The sequence below is a fragment of the Vollenhovia emeryi genome, unplaced genomic scaffold (assembly GCF_000949405.1).
Source record: "Vollenhovia emeryi isolate VEMERY1.0 unplaced genomic scaffold, V.emery_V1.0 DF939245.1, whole genome shotgun sequence".
NCBI classification, from domain to species: domain Eukaryota; kingdom Metazoa; phylum Arthropoda; class Insecta; order Hymenoptera; family Formicidae; genus Vollenhovia; species Vollenhovia emeryi.
In genome coordinates, this window is record NW_011967121.1 from 219,397 (window position 1) to 244,344 (window position 24,948).

At 43.8% G+C, this 24,948-nt stretch overlaps 2 protein-coding genes and 1 long non-coding RNA gene across 3 annotated transcripts in view; 1 reads left to right on the forward strand and 2 right to left on the reverse strand.

Moving 5' to 3' along the window:
- Positions 1 to 7,379, reverse strand: part of LOC105560030 — a 13,740-nt gene extending 6,361 nt beyond the window's left edge. Inside the window, exons 1-2 of the mRNA XM_012008764.1 lie at positions 7,306 to 7,379; positions 6,634 to 6,928 (exon numbers count right to left, since the gene is read on the reverse strand). Of these exons, the coding sequence (XP_011864154.1) occupies positions 6,634 to 6,928; positions 7,306 to 7,379 (369 nt within the window). The remainder of the gene's footprint in view (positions 1 to 6,633; positions 6,929 to 7,305) is intronic.
- An 894-nt stretch (positions 7,380 to 8,273) lies between these two features.
- On the reverse strand, positions 8,274 to 10,119 carry LOC105560014 (tetratricopeptide repeat protein 4). The gene is made up of 6 exons (XM_012008737.1): positions 9,751 to 10,119; positions 9,456 to 9,627; positions 9,185 to 9,377; positions 8,819 to 9,099; positions 8,583 to 8,747; positions 8,274 to 8,501 (listed from the first exon to the last, which is right to left on the reverse strand). The coding sequence occupies exons 1-6, from the start codon at positions 10,028 to 10,030 to the stop codon at positions 8,417 to 8,419; spliced, it is 1,176 nt and encodes a 391-aa protein (XP_011864127.1). The 5' UTR covers positions 10,031 to 10,119; the 3' UTR covers positions 8,274 to 8,416.
- A 9,387-nt stretch (positions 10,120 to 19,506) lies between these two features.
- LOC105560012 overlaps positions 19,507 to 24,948 on the forward strand; it is a 175,379-nt gene continuing 169,937 nt past the window's right edge. The window contains exon 1 of the long non-coding RNA XR_001008789.1: positions 19,507 to 20,102. This is a non-coding gene — a long non-coding RNA (uncharacterized LOC105560012). The remainder of the gene's footprint in view (positions 20,103 to 24,948) is intronic.

Here is a 24,948-nt window from a genome sequence, read left to right on the forward strand (position 1 = left end):
ACTTCGCTCTGTCGTTCCTCGCAACTCGAACGGGCGGGAAGTAAAGAAAGTCGCTTATTGCACGTCGTTACATTATTTCTTTGCCGCAGATTATGCTTCCGATGCTCGCGTTGCGTTTTATGTCACCAATTCGAAAGTAATTTATCCATTATCCTATTCTTCCGAATCAAAAATGCAAGTTGTGAGTAATTTGTATGACAGAAAGTCTTGGAAACCGATAACGCAGAAGTTAATAATATTTTGTGTGTTCGCGGTATTTCATACCGCGGGAGTGCCGGAAATTTCGCGCGATCGATGATTTTCGCGAGTGAGTGTTGTGTGAGTGCAACAAGGAAATCTAAGAGGAGGAGGAGGCCGAGGAGGCGTCGGGCAACGGCGGAGAAATCGTAAGGTAAGTGTCTTAAATTTTTATGTTATTTAATTGTTACTTGTGCAAAATAAAGCATCTGTTCTGTGTTTTTATTTTATTTATTTAAATGATTCGAACGAGGAGTCGAATAAGTGTTAGAGACAAAACCAATGTATAAAATTTTGTGAATTTATATTTAAAAGGAAGACTTTTTCAGCATTTTATATAATTATCTTAATAAATACCTATTTTTTAAAATATAAAATATGAAGCATATTTAGTACAATAATTTCGATTTGACAGAATTAGCCTATACTAATCATATACATATCTGTATTTTTACAGTTTAACATACATGATGTACAACTCTGCGATTGCGAATCGTATCAGTGAGTGATAAATTACTTTTTATTTTAAATTGACGTATATAATTACTTCGTCGCATATATAGAAATTCTTAAAAATATACAATGCTCAACTATAAATTGCGCGCGCGAAGCGCGCGTTTGGGTCATCTCTAGTTTAGTAAAATTTGCCAGTTGAGTTGACAATAAGCGTACCATTTAATTTTCAATCATCACTGGCGACTGCGAGCGATACACTGAGAAAAATGTCTGATTAGGTATAATTGGATGATCCGATTACACAATAACAACCAGATATATCCGATTCAATTGTATATCCGATGAAAAATGATCGGCTTTTCCATAATTTAATCGGAAAACAACCGCCGGAAACACAATCTTATAATTGGTTTATCCGATGAAAATTCTTCTCGGTGTGTCCTTCTTTCGTAAAATAATTTCTCTTTCGTTCCTCGTCATTTCGATGCGACTTTGAAAGGCGAGCTTGAAAGGAAAGAAAAGGAATCGTCGGTCCGAAATCTTCATTTCAAAATCACGCGGCGCGAAATCGCTCTTGCAGCGTTTTAGTTTACTCGTCGATGTTGCGGAAAATGAGTTAAGCCGGGATCCATGCATAATACTGTCCCGCAGCATTCTTGACGGAACTGGAGCAGCAATTGTCGCGACGTAATGTATTGCGTGCGCGCCGCTGCATATTATTAAAGCCAGACTTAAATGTACACCAAGTATTTTCCTACCACTATCGAAGCTATCTCCGTTAGCTGTGACGTGAATGTTCTGATCGGGGAAAGGGAAGGAAATTCCAGCGTTACTCGAACGAGTGATACTGTACGCGAGATGCAGTTTTGTTCGTTTGCGCAATTACTGATAAAGGAGTTTATTGATCTCCGCGATCTTTATTTGCGCAGAAAGTGCGAGAGGTAGACGAGGCTGCAAGATGCGGTAATTGAATCACGCGAATACGAAAGGAGCAAAACGAATGATTGTTCATTCGATATAAAATATAGGGACACGAGAGAGAAAAGATAGAGAATTTGTTATTGCATACGTTTAGTATTGTATTTATTAAACATTTTTACGAATTATTGCCATTTTGGAAAGTTGCCAAATCGGATGTTAAACGGCTGCCACGCCGAGAAAAGTCTTTGAAAATTTATTTGTGGCATATAATGTTTATTTCAGTGAATCATTTTTAATACGAATTGTAGATAGAAAACAACCACGTCTTTTATTCAGATCATTTTGCGGATTCTTTCAACTCCATCGTTAAATTAAACGATATGTTGAATAGGAGCAGTGGCGATTGTTCATTCGATATAAAATATAGAGACACGAGAGAGAAAAGATAGAGAATCTGTTATTGCATACGTTTAGTATTGTACTCATTAAACATTCTTACGAATTGTCGCCATTTTAGAAAGTTGCCAAGTCGGACGTAAAACGGCTGCCAAAAATAATCGCGGGTCATCGATTTCTGCATTAATAAAATTTCGTAGCGACACAGTAAGTCAAATTTGACCGGACAAGTAGTCGCCACTGCTTCTACTCAATATGTTGTTACTTTTAACTATCGTGTGCAGTAAAATTGATCATTTTAATACAAACTGTAGGTAGAAAACAACCACGTCTTTTATTCAGACCATTTTACGGATTCTTTCAACTCCATCGTTAAATTAAACGACATTGAGTAGGAGCAGTGGCGATTGCTCATCGAGTTAAATATAACGGCGTGAACGTTGAGACAAAATTCGGCGAATAAATCCCAGTCCACGACGCCGGTAAATGTCGAAAACCGTCGGTATAAAATTGTGCGAAATTGCTCGTGTGGCCCGTGAGATAAAGCGAGTTTTGACATAACTGCCGCGCGTCGGATTCGCATGACCCGTCGCGATATGACAAACGATTGTGCGCGCACACGCGTGACGGAAGTGTTATCGCGGGCGACGCGCGACGTAAGAGCGAGGAAGACGCAGGAATGCACGCGTACGGGGAGAGGAACGGGTTGACGAGGTCGGGTGAATGCCGTTAGACCGTGTCACGTCGTCGAGTACATACACGCGCTGTGTGAAACACCGTCGTCTGGGAGGAGAGAGAAGTGGAAACGGACGGGCCGACGGAGGGAGGCGGAACGAAACAAAGAGAGAGTTCCAGGATCGGAATCTGCGCGATCCCGATTGTCTCCGCGCGAAATCAAACGCGTCGTCGCGAGCGAGTTTCGCCGACCGAGGAGACGTCGACGCGTCCTATCAAATTTAAGCGATCCGATCGCGCTGGAACAGGACCAATATTCCGTGTCCGAGATCGATACTCGCTCGTTGAGTTTCGATTCATCGTTTCATTCGATTCATTCGATTCAATTAATGCAAAATGTAATAATTTAAAATATAAAAGTACGCGGGAAGAATCTCCCGAGGGGGAAACCACTGACCGAAATCTTGTACACAAATCCCCATTAATGCCCAGTGGGCGTTACTTTATCTTATTATCTTGTTTTATCTTATTTATTTTTATCTTATCTTGTTTTGTCTTTATAATGCCCAAAAAATGCCTAATAATGCGCCAAATCTGTACACCACAATGGTGGTTTTTCCCTCGGAATTATCCTCTTAAAATTTACCCTGAAAATCGTGTAATCGTGGGACGTTTTCAAGAAATTTGTGAGTTTTTGAAATATTACCATATACAATTTACTAATAGAACGTATAATAAAAATTTTAAAAACTCATAAAGTTGTTCAAACCGCCACGTCGTCCCACGATCACACGATTTTCAGGACAAATAGCAAGAGAAAATTCTCTCCGAAGCCAATTACTTTTCTGGAAATTACCGGAAGGATCTCTCGTCGGCACTTTTTTTTCAGAGTGCAAAGAAGACTGCAAAATAAATCTTTTTCGTGAACGCCCGTTCCTTTACCAAGGACACGATCGAACACATAATATTCTCCGTATCGTTTCCTTCACTCGAGTCCGCGATTCGCTGGATGTTGACTCGTCGTTATAACCGGTTCGACGGTCGGTCCGCTCGCGCATTTTTCTTGCCGCGCACGACGTGCGTGCCTCGCGTGACGCAACTCCCTCGACACATATTGCCCCCGGGGTATCGGAGAGATGCACCGTGGCCCGGCGCGGCGCGTCCTGCGCGAAACTAGGACACGCGGCCGACCACGGCGTGTGGACTCTTCCTTGCCGAGGTGTCCTTCGAGACCCGCGAATTCCGGGCGGCGCGGTTTGCCGCGGGCCCCGGCGAAGCGCGCGCGCGCATTTCAAGATCGATCCCGGCCCCGCAGCGATCTGTTTTGACTCAGAAAGAGAGCGGATCCAACGGGTCCTAGCGGATGGAAGCGCGGTTCTCCATTTTTTTTTTGCAAAATCGCACCGTAACGACGGGTCGCATTCAAATGCAAAACCTTTGTCGCGCGGCGCGGGACGCGCGCCGCGTCGCGCCGATCGTCGCGGTGCAACAGCTATCCCATGAATAATTTAATGCCCGACATAGCGCCATTGTCGTGTACTAATGGCATTGTGCGCGACACCCCGATCCCGCGCGCAGATCGGCTCATTATCATTACGCATTCCCCGCTTTATTTCGAAATAAAGACGAGACAACGGCCACTGACACGAGCACGGGACTCAGGAGCGGCTCGCGAAATCGGAATTCGCCTTGTCGGCTCGTGAAATTGCACACGGAGAGTATTTCCTTTCAAACTTTACCCTCAAAATCGTGCAATCGTAGGACAACGTGATATTTTGAACTTTATGAGTTTTGTGAAATCTTGCCACACAATTTTTTAGTAAAGCGTTATACTAATTGTAAGTATAATCGTAAGTAAAATGTATGGTAAAATTGTAGAAACTCTTATAAAGTTCTTCAAAATGCCATGTTGTCCCACATAACCAAATTTTCCAACTAAATTTCGTTGTTGTATCAACTGAAAGATTTGTTTGCCCATATCCAAACAAGAAATTCAGTTGAGTCGACCAAATTTTGTTTCATTCAACAAAATGGGTCTCTCGGTGTGGGACACTGTGGCAGTTTGAAGAACTGTATGAGAGTTTTTGCAATTTTACTATACATTCTACTAGTAAAATACCCCAGTAGGCATTACTTTATCTTATTTATCTTGTTTTGTCTTATTTCATCTTGTTTATCTTATTTTATCTTTACAATGCCCAAAAAATGCCCAGTAATGCCGCAAATCTGTACACCACAATGCCCTCAGCGGTTTTCCCCTCGTAAAATGTATTGTAAAATTTCAAAAAACTCTTATAAAGTTCTTCAAAATGCTGTGTTGTCCCACGATTGCATGATCTTCAGAATAAATTTTAAGAGAAAATTCTCTCCGCGCAGTAGATCCGTTTAATTTACCGCGTCTGACACGTTTGAGATGTTAAATGGCGACGCGAGATTCTTTGTACCCAGACGTAGAGCAAGTAAATATAAATCGTTAATATTGATATTGATTATCAAGCTTAATATTTGTTAATAACAACGAAGTGCTTTCAAGAATTAAATTCGTAATCCAATAAGAAATAATTTCGATTAAATTTATTATACAACGAGTTAGTCGACTGCTTAATTGCGCTTCACGTGTGATCGCGATTAAAAGTTCGTACTTCCGATTCAACTTTTTCATAGGAGTAAACGATTAATAAACAAAAGACTCCGGATGTTAAAATTGCATGCAGGTAAAAGTGGGCTTTGAGACTCAAACGCGTTTAGTTGTGCATAAGGTAACGTTAATATTATAAATACAAGTCGATTAAATTAATTAAATGTTGCATAATGTTAACTCGCGCAAATAACCGCGTTTGACTCTCAAAGTCCGCTTTTCCTTGTTGTTCATTACTTTTAATTGAATTGCATCTGTAATATTTCAAGACGAGAGAGATACACTTTCCAAACAATCGACCACTAAAAATGCCTACGCAAAGGCTCGAGAAAGTTTGAAAGCGTCCCAGCATCACATTTTTAACGCATCTCCGAATTGGGAGACCAAGATGCGGGAGACGAGCTGCATTTAAATATATGCAAATAAAAGAGTTTCTTTAATAAATTGCGGAGGAGAAAAAGGGCAACGACGACTCCCTAATGACCTAACGTATCGCTCCTGTTTAGCTTATACAAGTAATAAAACAAATATTTTGAGAAACAGCAAAAAATTAAAAATCAAAGTGATAAATAACAAACCCGAGTAGCACAGTGCATTGGTTAAACATTGATCCAATGTCGGTTATATTAGAAATGCATTGGCCGATATTCTCCAACGTAGAGCGAATATTGGCCATGGAATAAATGTAAATATTGCACGATAGTAATTATATAATTAGATTTATATTGGAGGTGCATTGGCCAATATTTAATAAACGTAATAAAACTATTGGTCTAATATTGATCCAATATTAAACCGATATTGCTAAATAGACTCATTGGCTAAATAAGAGAAGGCGTCCACCTTACAATATTGGACCAATACTGGGAATACTATATTTACGTTATTTCCCAATATCGCGCAAATATATTGCGCTACTAGGGACGGTCAGGCTCGTGTTTGCGAGGTAAAAACAAACAACAAACAAGCGGAGAAATTAATCAGTAAAAAGAAAAAACAAATCCACCAGGGGTTATAAGTTTCAAAACAAATGATTACGAAACGTCGATTAAATGCAATTTGTGGGACGCGAGCGGGTCGAAAAAGGGGGGAACCGGGTAGAGAGACGCAAACTCTCCGTGAAAAAGACAAAGCGACCCTGGCGTTGTCTCACCGCGAACGTCGCCGATCCGTCGGGCAGGACTCGGTACTCGCTTCGGCGCAGGTGCGACGAGACAAAGCCAGTCGCATTGAAAAGGGTTTAGCGCGGGGGGGGGGGGGGCGGCGCGGGTTGTTCCCGCGAGGAGCAAGAGTAACGCGAAGAATTTTACCAGCATCGCTTCGGCATCGTTTGCTTGTCCCGTTCCGCTGCTCCGCGACGGCCGTGCACGTCCCTCCGTTTGCCGCGTCTCTTTCTCTCTCTCTTCTCTTTTCCTCTCCCCTGAGAACGGCGAACCCGAAGGTCTCGAACCAGTGGAACCTTCCTCCCTTCGCAATGGAGATCCCTCGAGTTGCCGCACCGTCAGCGTCTCGGCACCGCGAGCCGGCCGCGCCAGGCGAACGTTAATTTCCGCGACGACCGGAATCGAGGCCAACGTACACACGTGTCCCACGGCGTCGGCACAACTGAATTTCAGGCTACCGCGGCTCCTTCTCTTTATTCTCACCTGGCGCGGACAGGTGCCGCAGGTGGCACCACCGTCCGATCGGCGACCCCCTGCCGCTTACCGATCCTGCTGGTGTTCCGGTCACCGATCGCAAGAGCAAGTCGCGGAGGAAAAAAACAGAGAGAAAAACACGCGCTACTCTTCTCCCTTTTGCCGAAGCGATCGACTATCAGGGGAAAAAATTTCAGTAAACAATACAAAATTTAACAAGCACCCATGCGTCCCGGCTCTTGTTTACCGATTTTCACCAAAACTTGCGCGTTCACGTCCCTCTTGGACCGCATTAATTGTACAAAAGAACCGGAGCGGAATTTCAGTAAATAATAAAAAACCTACCAAGCACCCGCGCATCCCTCTCGTTCACCGATTTTCACCGAAACTTGCGCGTTCACGTCCCTTCTGGACCGCATATTAATCATAAAGGGAAAAGAAAAACGGGATGAAAACAAATCCATCTTTTTTTTCTCAAACGATGGACCGAGCCCGAGGTAATATATTTTAGAGCAAAAAGTGGTGTTAAAGATTCCGCGGCGGTCACAACATTGAAGTAGAAAGTCTTTTTCCTCTCGTTTAGCGAAGGTTTTTCCGGGAGGCCAGTTTTTTTCCCTCTCGGACCCCTACGACTTTTGGGGAAACTGTTTGTGAAATGTCGGTCCACGATATTCAGGAAGCTACCTTCCCCTCCTGGTTCCCGATTTCTTCTTTCTTTTTCGCATAAAAAAAACATCGCAGGGATGGCCGCAACAAATTTTGAACCGCGTTTTTTTGTTCGCGCACGCAGGTGTTCCGGGCTGAACGGTGCTCTTCCGGGTCCGGCTCGTAACAAGCTACTTTTACCTCTCGTGAAGCGCCTCAAGGAGAGAATGCAATGATATTGCTATTCTTTTGTACAAAAGGGAACGACCGCCACGAATTTTTAACCGCGTACACGAACGCGCGTGCGGGCCAAAGGGGAGGCCGCCGCTTGTCCTTTACTCTTACCAGACAGATGGCTTTTTTTTATCGCGAAGCGATCTAAGAGGGACATTGGTATTTCTACTTTTTTTTACGCTACCCAGGAATGACCACGAATTTTTTTACCGTGCTTTCGCTCGTGCGTTTTACATCTCGCACGGAAGAAAGCCTTTTCGGGACGGTGCGTTAGACAAAACTCTTTTAGGGAACGCTACTTTTTTGCCTTTCGGTCCAACTTTTTAGGCAACTGCATACGAGCGCGGTCTGCTTGATATTTGCTCCAAATTTCAAGTAAAATACGCGGTGTAAAATGTATTTGTAGGGAAAAGATTCTATAGATACGCGATACATATCTTTACTATAAAAAAGTATATTTGTTAGACAAATGTGTTTGTCTAACTACTGAAAAGATGCGCATACAAAATCTTATTGGTGCAAATTTCGTTTTCAATTAATAATGCGTGCAGTGCATACAATACACATATAATAACATTTAATAATTTGCTAAGAAATGTTTCTCAGCTTCGCTGGATTTCACGAGTATCAGGAAAGCCGGTGTACCACCGCGAACTACAAACCTAAAACAATCAATTATGATATTAAAAATTGGCTTCGGCTTCTGCTTAATTTGTAAAATCATCTTGCTGATAAATGCTCACTGTTTATCCCGTAGTATTTCGCTCAACGCGAGTTGGACGTCCACTTTATGAACGGAACACTTGTTTTTTCCTTCAAAATATACATTGATATTTTCCACGGTATAACGACGTTTTGCGTCCCACTCGGGAGGCTCCTCGAACAGTTCGATTAATTGTTCGATCAATCTGGGAACGATTAGAAATATATTTTAACGGTAAAATTATACGATACTTTGGTGGAAAGGAGAAAGACATACAATGTGTCTTCGTGGAAATTTTGTATAAAGTCAGTTTGCTGAGTCTCCGGGTACAAAATCATCACTGGCCACACAAGCTTGTCCGTCGCGTCAAAGTGCACTCTGCTATGCGCTATTTGTGGTACTTGAGGCTCCAGATCTCTCAATTCCAGCTTTTGTTTGTCGCTCGTCAACTCTAAGCTAATACCTTTCCGAGAGATCGTTTCTAACAACTTCTGGTCCTCCTTATCCGATTTTTTCTCTTCCCTCTCCCGCTTCCTCTTGTCTCGTCGTAAACGCTCCTTCGACAGCAGGAATGGTGTTAAGACTGGAAATTCGTGCTTCCATAACTCAACTTTTATATTAGCATTTATCAGTACGACTTACTCTTGCGACTACGGCATCAGATTTTAATTTCAATATCGTTTTATCGGTTGGACTATGATCGAGGAACTGGTCGCACAAGTCGATGCATTGGTCATGATCTCCAATGTGAAAACTACAAGCGGCAGCTCGGCTCAAAGCCTTCGAATATCGTGGCTTCAACTTCAAGGCCAATTTGCAGTCATTCAAGCATGATCTGTAATTTTTATCGCATTACAACGTAAGCCCCCACCGTTAGCGTTTGATCATGCATTATCAGAAGCCGCACGTCCACCTGTAATTTTGCAACATGAAATGCGACGCGGCTCTGTTATTATAAAGTTGAGCCATCAAATCGTCATCCTTGCATTTGGTTCTTATTCCCTCTGTGTAACTGAGAATAGCAAGGCGGTACTTTTTGTACTTGTAATTGAAGTTGCCATCCTCCTTGTAATTGTTTGCCAATTCTGCGTCAAAAAGTATACGTATGAACGTTTTCGGCCTGGCAACGTGCGCTTTGCGCGCGAGCAACGGCGAACGTTACGGGTAAAGTGTAGGGAGTGAACTGCGTGTATCGAGGAAGAACGCACCTTCCGGAGTGTTCACATCCTCTCCGTACTTGAGCTGCTGCAGCCCCTCCATCAGGGGCGACAGCTCGTCGCCGGGTTCCGGCGCCTTCTTCATGAAGAAGGGGTGCTTCTCCATCTCCTCTTGCCACCGGTCCTCCGGCCATCCCTCCGCGTAGCTCTTGCTCTCGAGGCCGCTTATGTACTCGTCCAGCTCGTTGTCCAACTTCGCCGCAAGCTCCAAACGCTCCTCCTCCGTCCAAACTCTCCGTTTTTCACCAACCTCGTCCCCTGGCCGTTGCATATTTCCCGCAAGTCCTACGACGCACGAAACATAACCTCAACGTCCACCGCTCGTCCACCGCGGACGCCACGTGGGGGAAAATAGCAGACGATAATTTAGCCCTGATTTTACCGACCATGCGGGATTTCATCTGCAGATGGCGCTGGCTGTGCGATTTAAATATGTTTGAATGCACTTTTTGATGCACGAGTAAATGTGATTTCACGTTTTTTTTAAATTACAAATCAAGTTTCAAGTGAAAAGAGATGGAGAAAGCAAATTACAGATAAATAAAAATAAATTGATAAACGTTACTGATGTAATTACTAGAAATATAGAAGAGACAAAAGAAACAGCCCAGAAAAGCAAATTCCTCCATCTCTTTTTGTTCTGAAATGCTTAAAAGTTGAAAAAACACTCGCTTTGCGTCACCGCCCGGGAAAAAATGGAAATGTCCCATTATACATGTTTTAATCACGTAATATCTAATTACATCCAATTTTAAAATTACCAACTCTTCAGAGATCTGACACTTTTATTGAATATTAAATATTATTATCTATTGAGATCTAATTATGTTCTCTTAGGACATTTAATTATAGATTCAGTTAGATCTCAACAGATAACCTCGAGCATTCACGGAAAGTGTCAAATCTCTGAGAATCTGATGATTTTTAGAATTGGATCCCATACAGCAAAGCTTTCAGGAACATTTCAGAAACATTGAAATATTGCAAATTGCATAATATATGTTTTCTCGGTGTGCTACACTTCTCTTTTAAATTCATAGTAAATGAAGATTTGCAATTTAGAAATATACATTTGTATACACCAACTATTGAGGTAAAATCTCTAATCTTAGTAGTTAGAATTTAAGTAACAATGATTTTTGTTCCGATACATTTTCTCGATTGAACAGAATTAATCGTTTATTTAATCGGTACCAATAAGTCCGCAGAATGATACACAAAACGTAGTAACAGTCACGAAACAAAGGGACAACGAATTCTCAACGTTTTTTTTGTTGTTTTTCACTCGGCGCGGTATCGTACGACGTTACGATTCAACGTTGAATTGGGCAGTGGGCCGCCCTAAGACAGCGATTTTTAATAATTAATAACTCATTAACTATTGCAAAACCTGCAAAGTGGTACAGGACTTTTCGACTTAGTCTAGTCCACTCTATCCCACAATAAACGTTGATGCGGGTATTACATAACACCCTGTATACCTAGTTGACGATGTACAACTGTGCTGTTGCGAGTCGTATCAGTGAGTGAAAAATTACTTTTTATTTTAAATTGACATTGCGCATACAATTACTTCTCTTTGCACGCATACAAATTCTTAAAAATATACAATGCTGAACTACAAACTGCGCGCGCGAAGCGCGCGTTTCGTCATTTCTATAGTAAACTATAAAAGTGATATAAGAAAACAATATACATATTACAAACATAATTGCATCAATATTTAAAAATAATATTGCTACAACATTACTAAAGTAATATTGTAAAATAATGTCTCTGCAATATCTATGTACCATTACACTGCAAGATGCAACGTTGCAATCTTGCGGCAATGTTGTTGCAAGCTTTTGTATTTCCGGAATTCTTTTCGAAATACCGGAAAGGAATTGGTCTGAATTCATTTTGAAATTACGCTAATTTGCGAAGAAATTAAAAGAGCGAGTTCTTTTTGAGTTTGTAATAACGATCACCTGCGCCGTTTGAGAAAGCAGCGTGGGAGAGAAATGAAATTACCAGCGAATTATAAAATGTAGGGTTCGATATTAAAAAGAACAAACCGTTCAACGCTGTATCTAATTAGCTTAATATCCAATTAACCATAATTATGTCAAAGCGATTTAATGAACTAGCGCATGATGCATTTGCCGCACGCGAATACTGATTCGCGTACAATCGCGCGACCCGTTTCAGGTTAAGCTAATACAAGAAGATCGAGGCGGTATTGAAATTTGGAATCCACTCGATAAACATCGTCAAATATCGTACGGTATTTTTCAACGCCGCGTCTCCGAAATTTCAATTCGCTCTTACAAAACTGCCGTCTGACACGAATCCCTACTTTAAAATCCGCGACGCGCGGCTTTGACAATTAAACGGTCGATATTTCAATGTAGATTCCTCAAATGACATTCCTCGCGCAATTAATCGTTTGCTACAAATTCTAACGAAACGATTCGTTTCCCTCCGAAAATTCCGTTTGAGATCAACGTTATTGGAATTGCGCGGTTTTAATGTTCTTAAAAAAAACGAATGCATTACAATAAGGGTATTATAGTTGCTTCGCGGCCGCGAACGCTGATATAATTATATCGCTGTTAATTGAAACCGATCAATTCTAACTCTCAATAATTCAGAGTATTTCCGAAGTGTACATATGGAGTAGAAGCCAAGTTACGTCGACGTTGATCTAACCAATATTAACTCGATTCTTAAGTAATTACACAGTATTTAAAATGTTATTCGTCTTTTGTGTTGTCTTTTACCGGTTTATGCAATTTTTAATTTTAAAACACCTCTTCACTTTTATACGAGAAAATATTAAATCCTATTGTGAAATTCAGTAATTAATTCAAAGAAAAATAACATGTTTGAATTTCACTGCCATATTGTAAATGAATTTTATTCTATTAGACTATTAGAATTACTTTTAAAAATTACATTACATTATAATACATTTAATAATGCTCGGTTGAACGATATTGTGCAATAAAGTGTGATCCAACATTGCGTTAATTAATTATTTTATAGCAATTGCGGATTTATTTAGTGTATTAATTCAATTTTTTAGAAACGTGAGTTGACACACACTGCCGCACATACTGTATTAATAAAATAATATATATTACAAAACATCAGAATATTTTAAATATATTAATAGAGGGAAAGTCCTCTATTACGAGATAGGCTCCTAATGTAAGATAGCGGAGTTTCTGCTAAATTATTTGACATCAATTGTCGTGCCATCGTGAATTTATTGTTCCTGGAGTGAAATCTGTTTAGCGAAAAATTGATTGTTAGATCGTGTAATGTTGCGAAAAAGGATTTGTGATAGAATTTGAACATTGAAAACCTACTGTCTCATATTAGATTAGTCTTCACGAAAAATGAGTAGCATATCGTCACAATTTTTATATTATATCTCTTTCATTTTTTTCTCCGATAACATTCGTATCACGCGAAAACCTTTTAAATGTCCGCGACAATTTTAAATTGTCAAATTTCGTCACGCGGATAATATTGTTGTAGTACAGCAACACATATGTCTATTTGGATTTATCTTTTCGTCTGGTTTAAAATTCAGGACGCGAAGGCTGAATAAAGAATTGCGCTAACTTTTGAATTGGCTTCGACCAGTCAATTGTTAATTAAAGATACACACAGCGTGAAAAATAAAACTGGAAAAATATAATCTCCCGATGACTTTATTAACGCGTATATTGATAATGTAATCGACATTTCAATAATCATTTTCATCGCTACCCGATATCGCGTGTGTTGATCTATACGGAGATAAATATTTATCGAAGTTGCCTAAAAACAAAAAGTATCTCAATCACGTTGATCGCGCAGCAAAAGTCATGAATTAACGTTGAATAACAGATGGCTTAATATTGCGACAGGGCCATCAATATTAATAAACGTTCGATAAATACACAATATCCATTTATTTTTACATATTGACTGTGGAAATAAAACATTGAAATTTGATGTATAACCGTAGTAGGATCATCTATACAAATGCGGAAAAGCCGGGATATGGAAAATTTGATCCCTATGAGCTGGAAAATGGAGGGTGGCGAGGGATGGACAGAATAAGAGAGAGACGAACAGACAGTAGACAGGGGAAATAGTGGAGGGAGGGAAACAACTGTCTCACGTACACACGCATCTACACACACGCACACGTTTAAAGATGAATAAATTATATGTTGTAACGCGCGTCCTTTGTTGACTTTAATTTCCGCCATGTTAAATTTATGACAAAAATCTCACGAAAACAGATTTACGGGGCGGATTTGTTAAAACGGGCCGTGTTAATACAATGCGATATCGATAATTCGATACTAATTAATATACGGAGATATATTATCGGATTATCGGGATATCGGGATTGCGAGATTCGTAGCGCGTGACCGCGAATTTGAGGATCCATTATTTCAATACGCGGCAAATTTAAGAGACAGAGAGAGAGAGGGGAGTCCATTGTTAGAATACATCAGATACCGTAGACACGCCTGGGTGCCTTTGTAATTACGGACTTTACGATCAATTTGGAAATGACTCTTTTTTTTCCAAGCAAAAAGACGTCTGGAAACGCACCGTCGATAACTTCGATTTACGCGGCGATAAATCTTTACGGATTATCCACGAGTGGGAAAAAAATCTCAAGGATCTTCTGACTCATCAGCCGTGCATCAGGCGGCATAAATCTCTTAACTAGCGTGTTTTATTTTCCTTCCCTCCGCCGACACGACGCAGTCTGTCAAACCGATTGTCCGCGTCAAAATTAGGGAAAAAATACTATTACGAGTCGGCGAGAAGAGGGCGCCCAGGTAGAACAAGCGTTCGTGACGACACCGGAGCGACGTTGAAGTGACGTTAATGTAACTTAAGTGACGAATAAGGTCACGATGACGTCATCGGGATGTCACTGTGAATTTTGTTTTCTACCTGGGGCGTAGGCGGATTCCAGATTGGAGGACAAAGAAAAGGCGGACGGGGCCGATTTGTAAAGCCGCTATCTGGCGATTCGTAATCGTTAGACGTACCTTTCGAGGTACGTTTTTTTTTCAGCGGGAAATCCAGATTAATCGCATTTTTATCCCGACTACTTGTATCATATTCCGTAATTGCTGTTAACAATTCGATAATCCGACATATCTCCGTCCAGTATCGAATCATCGAAATTATATCGCGGTGTGAAACAGTAGACGAGGCCGAGCAATAAATCGCTCGCAAAGTTCAAGTAGCGAGAGGTTTCTACGGCGTTGCTGCTAACCAAAATTACACGACCCGAGTGTCAGTCGTCGAATTTCAGTCACGCGTTTCGTAGATTCGTTAAGCGATCGAGCGATAGGCGACGACTCCTTCCGAAGGAGGATAACAATCGTAACACAATTGATCGACGCGCTGCAACGTGCTGGAACACTAGAATAAAAAAAATTTTTATCGACCATTCTTTGAGCTATAAGGCTTGAAGTTTAAAACAAATTTCTTATTAGAAACCTCTCTCGTAATAGGGGACTCGCCTTCAGTAGAAACAAACGGCGAGACGCTGAGAAATTCGGCGCATCGGCAAAGTCCTTCCGCGAGATCGAGCGTTTGCAGCGCGAGCGAATAACAGTACAGCGCAGTATTCAGCGGGGAGATCTATTCTCTCGTATTCCTTTTCTTTTACCTAATAGATTGTCGATCATCGTCGCGCACGGGACATTTTTCTTCCGTCGTGTTTCCCGCGGGAAGGAAACGTGTGCTGTATAACTGGGGGGGGGGGGGAGGAAAAAATGCTCTCGGAAGATCTTTTCACTACGGCCAACGTTCTCGATGTGTTTTCCGGAATAAAGGAGCTCGACTTCGCTCAGACGCGAAGGAGGATGGAAGTCGAGAAATCAGATACGCATTTTCATCCATTTGGAATATTAAACATGCACGCCGTGGTGTATACGTCCCGCTCTTACGTAATACGCGGCTTTGCGGAACGACGCTATTTTTCTTTACTTCTCAGTTGTTTGGTTTTCGATTCCTCGCCTTTGCGACTCCTCGATTTGCCGCGCGGTTCGGGAAACCGTCCGCACGCCAGGGGGGGCTGAAAACATACCGGAAAAATGATATCGCGATGCTCGATCGTCGGCATATTTTGGGACCGCGATTTGATTTGGAAACCTTTTACAGTAGCGACGCCCCACAAGTTTGCGCGCATAGAAGATTCGCCGCGAAATATCGCGTCGGTAGAACCGCGATATTACTCGTACGACAGACTCTCTACAAATTAATTACACTGATGAGTTTGTAATACTAATTTTTCACGATTATTTCGGACAAATTCATCCGCGCCGCGCGCGTCAGCGACTCGAGTGAGAGAAGTCAACGCTTGGCGATCGTGTTCTGCTCGATCTAATTGTCAAGCGTACAGTGACGGACAGAATGGTCGCAACAGTTTTTTTAAAGAGTTTAGGAACGCGCATTTAGATTCAGGGGGTCAATTCTTACACTATAGTGAAAATGCTAAAAGTGAGTAGCTCTGTTTCTTTCCGTTTTCTGAGAAAGAGCCACTCGTTCTTAGCATTTTCGCTATATTGTAAAATACAGAATTGATGCCCAGGTTTATATTCCAGAACATTTTCTACGGGGAAAATTTTACTCGAGAAATAGATCGAAAACGCTCGAAACAGTCACGGTTTCTCGAAGAAGATTTTGAAACGTAACTCGAACCGAATCTAAATGCACGTTCCTAAATTCTTTTTGTTTTATGTGTTGCAACCATTCTGGCCACTGTACAATGATAGATAGAATGGTTGAAACATTTTTTTGACAAGTTTAGAAACACGCATTTAGATTCAGGTTTATGTTTCAAAACAATTTCTACGAGGAAAATTTTACTCGAAAAATAGATCGGAAACGCTTAAAATGTTTACACAATGGCTATGGAGTAAAATATTCTTCGTAGAAGATTTTGAAACGTAACTCAAACCGAATCTAAACGTACGTTCCCAAATTCATTTGTTTAAAATGTGTTGCAACCATTCTGGCCATTGTACAATGATGGATAGAATGGTTGAAACATTTTTTTAACGAGTTTAGGAACGCGTATTTAGATTGAGGTTTATGTTTCAAAACAATTTCTACGAGGAAAATTTTATTCGAGAAATAGATCGGAAACGCTTAAAATGGTTGCTGAATGGCCATGGAGTAAAATATTTCTCAAGGGAGAAGATTTTGAAACGTAACTCAACCCGAATCTAAAATCACGTTCCTAAATTCATTTTAAAAAATGTGTCGTAACCATTTTCTGGTCATCGCTGTACAATGGTCGCAACACTTTTTTAACGAGTTCGGAAACGCGCATTTAGATTCAGGTTTGTTCCAAAACATTTTTACGAGAAAAATTTTGCTCGAAAAATGGATAAAAAAACGCTTAAAACGGCCACGGAGTAAAATGTTCCTCGTAGAAAAAGATTTTGGAACGTAATCCGAACCGAATCTAAATGCACGTTCCTAAATTGTTTGAAAAGAAAAGGTGGTGCAACCATTCCGTTCATCACTGTACAATAGATATTTTGCGGATTAATTACGCGGGCGAGTCCACGTTGCTCGTTGTGACAAAGTTAATCCACTCGGACGAGTCTACTGTGTCGTGCGCCAATTTGAAACTTTATCGAGTACCCGCATACAGATTTTTACGTATTCATTTAAATTCTTGGTAGAAACGTCGAACCTGTCGGGGCAGCGACCGGTTCTTGTCGCGAGTGCCGATTGTTCGCGATACTCGGGCAGTTTAGACTCGTCGATTTTCGTCGAGACGCCGCGACGCCGCGCGCGCCATGATAATTTTTCGGGGGCGCGTCGATTCGGGGGACCGGAAGCGCAATCGCTCTGCGAGTTTCAAGCCCGTATCAGGGGTTTGATCGTGAATCCTTTCCCCTAACGCGAAGTCGTGAAAAGTGGCAAACTTCGTTGATGAATATTGAACTCGTTAATAAAATTTTTCACTTTTTACGAGTTCATATTAGAGAAAGAGATTCATCGTCGAGTCCCTGACTGCGGTTTGAGATTGAGATTAGATTGAAATTTGACCAATCGGGGTAAAATTTACTAAACTTGTGGTTAGTAAACTTTACTCTGATTGGTCAAATTTCAATCTGATCTCAATCTCGATTCGCAGACTCTGACACGAGCTTTCCTCGCCGAGAACGTGTACACGGAGAGAATTTTCTTTTACAATTTATCTCGAAACTCACGTATGTAATCGTGGAACAACGTGGCATCTCGAAGAATGTTAGTGATAAATTATAAGAGATAGAAATGAGAGTTTTTTTTGAAACTTTACCTTACATTCTACCAAAATGTATACCGAGTATAATTACTAGTAAAATGTATAGTAAAATTAAAAAAACTCATGGAATTCTTCGAAATGCCGTGTTGTCCCGCGATTACACGATTTCCAGAGTAAACTTTAACAGAGCATGCTGTGCAACGAACACGAATCTTTGCCGGGAGTGTCGATTAACCGACGATCGAACGCCGGAAACCGTGTCTCGGTTACCGCGCGGGTCTTCGCGATCGGTGCCGTTCGGTCGATCGTGATCGAGGCTGCGCGCTGCGATCGAGACCCGCGGTAAGTGGACAGAAAAATCCCGCGGCAGAATGGCCCGAGGGTGCCGCCGGCATACATCTTCATCGCACGCGTCCAAAGTTGGTGAGAGAAGCGCGTTAAAGCCCGTATCAGACTACAGATTCCCGACTTTGACTCGACTACTGACTCGGACTCCCGACTATGATTCAACCAATTAGAGCGGCGTCTATTCCCGTGTCGGCCGGTTCTTTGCTGTGATTGGTTGAATCATAGTCGGGAGTCCGAGTCAATAGTCAAATCAGAGTCTGTAGTCAGGAGTCTGTAATTTGTAGTCAAATCAGAGTCAGGAGTCTGTATAGTACTGTAGTCTGTACTCCTGACTCTGATTTGACTACTGACTCGGACTCCCGATGATTCAACCAATCACAGCGAAGCACCGCGACCGACCCTGACTGCCGACTCGGGAATAGACGCCACTCCAATTGGTTGAGTCACAGTCGGGAGTCCGAGTCAGTAGTCGAGTCTGTAGTCTGATACGGGCTTTATTGCCTACCTTCGGTCCACACTCACAGACGGTTATATATCGATAAGCGTAGATCGCGTCGCCCCCTCTGTCGAGCGCGGGTTTAGGGCGACACGAGGCGCGTCGCGCATGAATGAAAGCGCAATAAAGATTTATCGGGCGCTCCCCTTTTCGCGAAAGAGCCGAAAGAGCCGTCTCGTCCGAGGCCGCGTCGGGGACGCCGCGCCGATCGTCGGGAAACGCAGCGCGAGCCGGCCGTGCGGCGCTTAATCCCCCGCCATAAAAGCCCTGTATCGAAAGTTAGGACACCGAAGGAGCGAAGCCGCAAAACGCACGTCGATCCACCGCCGTTGGGGTGACGGTAGTGGCGGCGTCGGGGGCGTCGGGGGCGTCGGGGGCGGCGGGGGCGGCGGGGGCGGCGGTGGCGCAGGGGTGGCACGGGGCGACGAGCGGTCGGGACGGTCGTGCGTTTCCGCGGGCGCTCGGTCGGCGGCCTCTTTGTGCTCGGGTAGGGGCAAGATGGCGCTCGGTAGAAGCCGGCGCGCCATTGGTCGATCGGGGCTGCGCCGCCAGTCTCCCGAGAGCAGTCGCTACCACGACTTCGCAGCGGTGAGACGCGTCGTCGTCGCCTCCGGAGGAGCGCAGGGAGAAAGAGAGAGAGAGAGAGAGAGGGAGAGAGAAGGGGAATTAAGAGAAAAGGAAAACAAAACACGCGCTTCTCCGCTCGTCGCCGCGACGACGGGCGTGCAATGGCCACTGCGCGACTCGCGGAGTAGACCTGGTGGCCCGCGGCGCGTCTCGTCGCGTCCTCTCGCTCCGCTCCGCTCCGCTCAATCGCGCCCGCATCGACGCGCGGGTGCGAGCGAACGAACGAACGAACGAAGCAACGAAAAAGCCGGTCGGATTCGCCCGTCGATCTCGCGACGGTCGCTCGCTCGCTCGCTCGCGTGTGTGTACGCGCGCGCGCGCGCGCGCGCCCGCGGCTCTTATCCTCGAGCGCTTCTGGTGAATAAAGTGCGTGCGGATCACAAGTGCCCCAGCGGTCAAGTGTTGTAGCGAAGCCTCTATGTGTGCGGCCCGTTGTCGAGTGTGCGTTGTCGCGCTGCCGCCGCTGCCGGCGCTCGGATCCCTCGTCGCCCACGGACGGTGGATTTATCAGGCGCGGCGTCGTCGTCTCCCCTAGACGCGCTTCGGACCTCGCCACCCTTCTCGCCCTCGGCGAGGCTCGTCGACTTGGACGTCGTATCGGTGAGTGCCAATCAAATTCCCGAACCATCCCCGTGCGTGCATGCGTGCGTGCGTGCGTGCGTGCGCGCGACAGATGCGAGCTGGACGCGCCGTAGACGCGTCGCTCGCGTCACGGTGGACGCGACAGCGAACGCCGCCGTCTGTCCGTCGCGATCAAAACATCGCGAGTGCAAAAAACGCCGCGCGGCGCCTTCCGATCCGCGAGTGTACGCGCGCGCGCGCACGCACGCACACGTTCGCGACTCGCGGATAATGGAGGCGAAAAGGAAATTCGAATCCCCGCGGCCGTGGTACACGGCCGCCCGTATTTACAGCGTCGAAAATTGAATCGGCCGAATTACAGCTCCGCGTAATCGCGCGCCGCGTGTGCGCGCGTTAACGCGCTTGGCAGCAGCGGTCGCTGCTCTCGAGCGAAGAGGCTGTCCGTACGAGAGCCTCGATGTCCGAATAATCTCGATAATCTCACTCGCTCTGTCTCTCTCTCGGTGGAGGCCGCCGAGGGCGATCCCCCGATCGGCGCGGACCGAGCGTTGACGCGCGCGCTCGCCAAATGGTTTTCGGTCGAAACGCTCGGCGGTTCATGGTTTACGTGTTATTTTGTTAAATCCCGGCCGTCGCGCCGCGTCGAGGCCGCGTCCCATAATCGAGAGCCGCGTTGACATTCTGAAACGGCACACGTCGATACGTCGTCGTCGTTTCACCGTCGACGAAATTCCGCGGCGAAACGGTCGCAACGAGGGCCTCCCGGTGCGCCCCCGCGCCGCTGATTTACGCGCGCGAGAACGGGCTCGGTTTCTTCCGGCTACGCTTTTTACACCTGTTCTTTTCCGTCCCGTCGTGCTGACGTGTTTGCCACGCGGATGCCCGCGCGACGCGCGACGCCACGAATGATGAAACGTTATTTTCGCCCGGTATGGGAAACGTTTAAAAAGATGCTCGCGTGTCCCCGGTCGTTTAACGAATCGAGCGGTGAATCAGCGTCCGCGTGAACAACTCTCGAGCCTAATCTACAATGTGCACCCGGAAACATTGTATTTTGTATAGACAGAAACGCTTGGAAAACTTGTCGACAGTTTCATCAACTCGCGCACACGTTTTTAACGCATTCGTTGGCTACGAAATGGAATGTTCCTGGACGCAGAGAGCACTTTGTAGATTCGCGCCAGGATCGGACGTTTTTTTTTTCTAATCAAATGCGAACTCGCTTTCTATTGTTTAGATCGACACTCTGTTTCTTCTATAAAAGATGGGATTCTGAAATCTTATGACTTACTTTTCAATCAGGCGATTGATTGAACGATCGCCGTTTATTTGTGCGAGAAATGGAGTATTAATCCAGACAATAGAAACGTATCAGAAATGTACGTGACCGCTCGGCACTTCCGGTGTTGACTTGTAACACGAAGGCCCGATTTCACCGGCGTTATTTAACTTTAGGTCTAGCTCACTAACTCGTTCCTCGGCTCTTTCCAACTGTTGATTTGGAAAGAGACAAAAACGCGAATTAAACTAAGATTCAAGCTAAGCGACGTGTGATGAAATCGGGCCCGAGGCCTGGTTTTTCATTTTCTGGTCAATTGTTAACCAGAGGTTAGTCGAGACTCTGCCTCTCTTCAGAAAAGGATGTAGAGTCGGCTAACGTCTGGTTAATTGTTAACCAGAAGTTAGTCCGTTCCTCTGTCTCTCCTTGGATAATAATGTAAAAAGAGCTGGAGAGCCGACTAACTTCTGGTTAACAGCTAACCAGAAAATGAAAATCCGGGCCTAAAAGGAACCGCTGCGACGCGACATTTATTAATAATAATTTAAATGACCGGTCACGTACCTTTTAAATTTTATCTTAATTATTGAATCTTGTATCTTAATTATTGAATTTGTATCTTAATTATTGAATTAGGGTGTTGAAAAAGACTAAGTAACGTCGAAACGTTCACTTATGCAAATTATTAAGAATATAATTGAATTTTCTAACGTCCTCTATAGTAGCTCGTTATTTTTGGCCTCTAAAATTTGATCATTTGTTTATACATTCAACGAGCGTCCACTTTATATTATTAAAATACTTACTCTCAGACCCCCACCCGACAAGGACCTGATCCAAAGATCGAAACGTTGCGAGAGCCAATTTAATAAACGTGGCCCGCTGAGGTCGATTGAAAGCTGAAATTCTAAAAGGAAACTGTCGCACATACAATAACCACTGTTCTTATCGTGTACACGCACCGGCATAAATGCTGTCCCTATCCTTGTGAGGTGCACGCACACAACTACAGGGACTCTAGTTGTGTGCGGGCACCTCACAAGGATAGGGACAGCATTTATGCCGATGCGTGTACCTACCGACCGTGGCCCGGGTCATATTTAACGCGAGCGTCTCGTCGGCGTTCGAGACGCGTGAAAAGGGGTGAAAGGAACGGATAATTCCTACGAGGGCTGCGCGGCGGAAGCGTGTCGGGGCGCGTGCTCCTCGCGCCGAAAGGCCGCGCGCCCCCTCCCCCTCCCCCTCCACCCCTAACCCGGTCGGGAAAGGTCCATTTATTGTCATGTACTCCGCTGGCCGCGTAATGAGAGTGTGCGCGTTGCGCGAGGCGCGATCAATTTCGGAAGATCCGCCGTGTTCCGTAGGTAGATACGTACGTACGAAAGATGTTGCGCCTCCCCGTCCCCGCCCCCGCCCCCTCTCGTCGCGCTATCGCGGCAGTTTATTATCCTTGAGTGCTGCTCCAGAGCACTTCTGCCTCTCCTTTCACCGTCTCTGTCTCGCTGTCTTCTCTCTTCTCTCCCCGGGCACTCCCGCACCAATCTTACAAATCCCTCTTCTCTCGGACACTCGTCACGCTCGCACGTATCTACTTTGCGCGCACGCGTCCACGCGGATGACGAACGAGAGCGTAGCCGTCCGCGTTCTCTATGGGAACCAGCTCCGATTTACGCGCGCGACGCGCTTATTACCGGTAAGATCCCAGACCCGCGTCCCGATAATAACACGCCCTTTCTACACCTCGGATCGACCGCCGCTTGCTCGCCCGACTTTTGTACGATCTCGCTACGGCGTTTTTCACCGTCTTCTTATACTCTTACGCGGAGAAAAAAAAGCCTTTGAAAGTTTCAGTGAAATAAACATTATACGCCACAGATAAATGTTCAAAGACTTTTTTCTCAGCGTAGAGTCAATCGGTGAATAATCACTGATTCACTTTTCGAGAGTGTGTAGAAGTGTCACCCGAGTCCACGGAGAGAACTTTCTTTTAAAATTTATCCCGAGCATTGTGCAATCGTGGGACGATACGGCATTTTGAAGAATTTTGTGAGTTTTTGGAAATTTTTGTAGTGTACATCCTACTAGTAAAATGTATGGTGAAATTTCGGAAAACTCATCAAGTTCTTTAAAACGCCACGTCATCCCACGATTGCACGATTTTCCGAGTAAATTTTCAGAGAAAATTCCCTCCTCGCGTAAACCGTGTCGATACGACGATTTTTGCACGTCCATCTACTCGCTCAACTGATCTTGCGACTCGTCCTTAGAGCGGAAAGATTGTCGTAACCGCAAGGAAATCGTCGTAGACGTACACATATATCGCATCCATCGCAACGACGATTCTTTGTGCATTGACTTCCGACACCGACTTGTGCGACACGACGGAATCCTAAACGGATTTTTGTATGACTTCGCTACGATTTCTAACCGCCTTCTTATGTAGAAATGGCACCTGAGTTTATAAACGGCCTCGATACGGCGATTTTTGCACGTTTATCTTCTCACTCAGCTGATCTTGTGGCTTATCCCTGGAGCAAAAAGATTGTCGGAGCCGTTTACGATTCCGTAAGATTCAAGTTGGTATCGGAAGTCGACGCACAAGGAAATCGTCGTAGGCATAAAAGAGAGTCCTTTTTTAATAATCGCCATCCAATCAAGAATCATATAATTTAACAAATAAATAATATACAAAAGATTGTTATATCCGCACTCAATATCGAGCGCCTGGCTCTGATTGCCCTTGCATTACGCCTATTAACGTTTCATAAAAATTGTTGTTTGTAAACTCACATATATAATTGAATTATTTACATATATTTTGTTAGAAAAGAAAATACATTTTTATTGTCTCTACAAAAGTAATAATATCATCAAATTGCGCCAATTAAAATGGATATTTATACAAACTAGATACTTCATTATTTTTGATATTAAAATGTTATATCCAAACAATCGAGCATACGATTTTACCGAAAGAAATAAAAGAGACAATAATATCATCCCTCGTATCGTCCTCTATTATAAGATAACCTCAGGGCCGCTTTATCCAAACTCCGGTTAAATTAATCGACGATTAAAGGTTTGCCAACATGACAAATACAGAATAATTCTGTGTGACCGACTATATTCCTGCCGGAGAAAGAAAGGTTAGGACGACGCGATTACATCGCCAGGAATATAGTTGGTCACACTGAATTATTTTGTATTTGTCATGTTGGCAAACCTTTAATCGTCGATTAATTTAACCGGAGTTTGGATGAAGCGGCTCTTGGAAGGAAAAGAGAAATCGCCGAAATGTTCTTTATCAAGAAGCCCGATAACACGCTTAATTTACAAACAGACACCGAAAACTTAAATGTAATATATCACTGTGTAATCAAAACTGTTTAGTTCGCATCACCTTGTATTGTTCTTAAGACATGACTAACAAATTAGTTCGAGCGTAGCTACCACAGTGCTCGCACGTATATTTTATAACTCGACTCTGTCTTATTTGACGACGATGACTGTCTTAGGTGCGTTACTGAACTTTTAACTATTTAACGAAATCCTTTTTATTTATTAACCTACATTGTTCATAACTGC